Here is a 3335-nt window from a genome sequence, read left to right on the forward strand (position 1 = left end):
GAAGTGCCCCGAGGTCCCCGCTGGCCCTGAGCCACACCTGCAAGGTGATTTTATTTTTCACTAGCAGTCCGATTTTGATATCCATGAGATTGAGGTCATTCTCCAGCTGTTGGTTGGAACGAATGAGGGTGATGACCTCTTCCCGCATTTTCATAAGATCAATCTCCTCCTGAAAATCCTGGTCACTCTGGTCCAGCAGGTGGACAAATTTTCGGACCACAATCATAGGAGGATCCTCAGCATTGACTGGCAGAAAGAAACCGTGCATCAGACACAGAACAGAATTACCAGAAAAAGTTCTACGTCTCGGGAAACATCAGCATCATCTTGGAAAAGTTGTTCGAATCACACGTTTATTTTGAGACGTGCTAACACAACCACCGAGTGCAGTCTTCTCAGTCATGCCACTGCCATGTTATGACAAAGGCTAAGACAGTAAGCAACAAGACACCTATCTAGCCATGTGTCAGCAAAGGGGCTCGAGTCACAAGCAGCGCCCACTCCCCAAGCCTTGCCTTCAGGACAACAAGAGATCCGTGGCGAACACCCAGAACCCGCTGGCTCTCACCACGGCCTCACTCTTCATGCTTACTCACTGAGAGTCTTGTAGTCATCACGAGCTTTGTTTGCCCGAATAAAAGCCTGGATTTTGATAATGTCATTTATCTAAGGAACAAAAAAGAAGATGAAATTCCTTTGTTCATCTGCCCACCAAAAATATGGCAAAACCGATTCTACTGGCCTTATCATCCAAGGGTACTTACGTGGTCTCGGAAATACTGCAGGCGATCTCTATAGCGCTTTCTAGCTTGATGCATCCTTGCCAGGGACTGGATCTGTGGAAGACAGGTCCCGGAGATTACAAGAGGCCTCCACCTTGACACGTCGCTTGTGCACCCCACATGGAGCAGCCCCGCTCAGCTACCATACCTTGACAACTTCATCTTTATGCGAGCGCAGGTAAGCCAAACGGTCTTGATATGCCTTCTTCTGCTTGTATCCTCGCCACTGGGACTGAAACCATCAAATATCACATGACATGTTATTCCCCAAGACCAGTGGAAGCTAAAAAAAAAATCTCATCTTGATACATCATGCAAGTGCAATTTCATGATGAAGCTTTAGAAAGAACCACTGAGCAGTGACGGGGAACGAGGGCCTGGGCTGCACCTCCACCAGGAGAACGCAGTGGCTAAATGCCACTTCCCTGACATTAGCACAGCCCTTCACACCATTTTAAGTGCAGCCACACAGATTCACATACTGGCTTCTTACAACAAATCAGGGGAGGAAAATGAGATAAAACGGGGATATTAGCATCTCCATTTACAGATGAGGAAACAAATTAGAGAGATGCACCACTATCTAGCAGCAGTGGAGCCGTAATTCCCGACTCAGAATTCTTTCTGTGACAGTGTGTTATTCTGTCACCAAAGCAAAACCACAGTTGTTTCGCTCGAGGCTCAAATCTCACATAAGACAAGAAGAGGTGCCCAGGAACTGCCACCAAGCCGCCATCACCACTAAGCACACCAGGTTACACTGGTGGTAAAGAGGAGGTACCAGCCAACAAGACTGAGAGGCCAGAAGTCAAAAACACACTCAGCCCTTCCATAAGAGCGGGCAGTTGATCCCCGCTGTCCAGGATCCCGCTTGCTGTCTGTCTGATAGGCTCTGAGATACCTGGATGCAGGTGATGGCGGGGATTTGTTTCTTCAGGAAGTTCATCCTGGATCGGAATTCCTGTCGAACCAAGTACCCACGGCAGCAAGCCTGCAGCTTGGTGATCAGGCCTTCGTTGGCCAGCCACAGCTGCTCTCGGTTATACGCAGCAGTCACCCCAGAGATGGAACTCTGAAACAGCATTGGGTCACATTTGAAGACATTCATAGGTGAGAATGGACAAAAATTTTAACAAGTATCATCCACAGCATACAAACTAACCCCTAGCGCTTCCTTAGTCCATACTAGACCTTTAGTTAAGCAATGGGAATAAAGAGCTCAGCTCTGTTTTTCAGGGCCAGGCTATTCTCACATTAAAAAAAAAAAAAGCAACTCATAAACAAAAACTTGATCATCTTTTATCTCATGTTGTCTCATTTAGCCACCCACCCATCCAACACTGAGTATGCTGGGCACCGTGCTGGCTGGTCTGGGGTCACCGCTGACAAAAATACGGAGTGACAGGTACCCCACAGGGCTATGTGCCAAGTGCTGGGACCCTAGAATGCCACAGCGTAGGACACCTCAGGGGGACTGGCCAGAGATGGGGACCAAAAGCCTCATCTCTAGGCAGATTGCAAATGGTCTTGAAAAGCAGCCCAGAGGGTTGGGACTGTTACTACAGGTCCTGGAGAACCAGCACACTTTCAAACAGAGGAACAGAACATCCAGATTTATTTTCAAAAACAGTACTATTAGGAGAGTAGCTGACAGGTTAGAGAGAAGAGAGACTTGCATCAGGTGGGTGAATTAGGATTCTGCTGTCATGATCCAAGAGAGAAATGACCTGGCCTTGAACAGCCAGTAAGCACATCTGGCCACCCACCCAACGGCCACCTTCTCCCTTCCCCTTGGTATCAGAGATTTGATTTTCTTCCTGGGCAATGATGCATGCACTTTAAAGATTACACGAGCTAGGAATAGTTCGCATGCTGTGAGCATAAGTAGTTCAGCAAGATCTTTGGGAAAGCTCCTTAGGAGACAGATAGGCAGCTGGCCACGGGCCTTTTTTGTTTTTCTTTCCCTTCCTCCTACTTCCTGTCTGGACTGCCAACTTGATGGGTAGAGCTCCAAGCCATCATTGTGGATGACAAGGTGACCTTGAGAATGGAAGCCACATGCTAAGAATGACAGAGCACAAAGACAGAAGGATCCTTGAGCAGATGACATCACAGAGCCACCATACCTTCTTCCCTCACCTGCCGAACTCCAGAATTATTTTATGTGAGGAAAAAAATATGCCCTTATATGCTATCACGGACACTGTTTTTTTCTGTCAAACTGTGTTTGAGGTACCTGCTGGACTTCTAGACTGCAAATGCAAGGGCAAACCCAGTGGTGAGGAAAAGGGCTAAAGTCTAGAGATACAGATGTGGGAGTCACAGTGCAAAGGTAAGAGCTGGAGCCACTGGCTCAAATGAGACCACCCACAAAGAATGTGCAGGGGAGAAGAGGGCCAACAGAATCCGATATAACTCAAGCAGAGGCTGAGCAAAGGAAGGTAGCAAGATAGATTAAGAAAGGACATTCAGAAGCAGGAGAACCAGGAGAGAACTGCACTGGAGTAGCTTTCTTAAAGGAGTTGAGGGTTTGAGGAAGGGACTTTATTTTTA

General features: G+C 47.5%; 1 protein-coding gene across 1 annotated transcript in view; it reads right to left on the reverse strand.

Annotated features, from left to right (window-relative positions):
* Positions 1–3335, reverse strand: part of IQGAP1 (IQ motif containing GTPase activating protein 1) — a 134290-nt gene that overhangs the window by 41527 nt on the left and 89428 nt on the right. Inside the window, exons 15-19 of the mRNA XM_012643685.1 lie at positions 1684–1854; positions 931–1014; positions 765–836; positions 597–666; positions 38–246 (exon numbers count right to left, since the gene is read on the reverse strand). Of these exons, the coding sequence (XP_012499139.1) occupies positions 38–246; positions 597–666; positions 765–836; positions 931–1014; positions 1684–1854 (606 nt within the window). The remainder of the gene's footprint in view (positions 1–37; positions 247–596; positions 667–764; positions 837–930; positions 1015–1683; positions 1855–3335) is intronic.

This window comes from Propithecus coquereli, unplaced genomic scaffold (assembly GCF_000956105.1).
Source record: "Propithecus coquereli isolate 6110/MARCELLA unplaced genomic scaffold, Pcoq_1.0 Scaffold20, whole genome shotgun sequence".
Classification (NCBI taxonomy): Eukaryota; Metazoa; Chordata; class Mammalia; order Primates; family Indriidae; genus Propithecus; species Propithecus coquereli.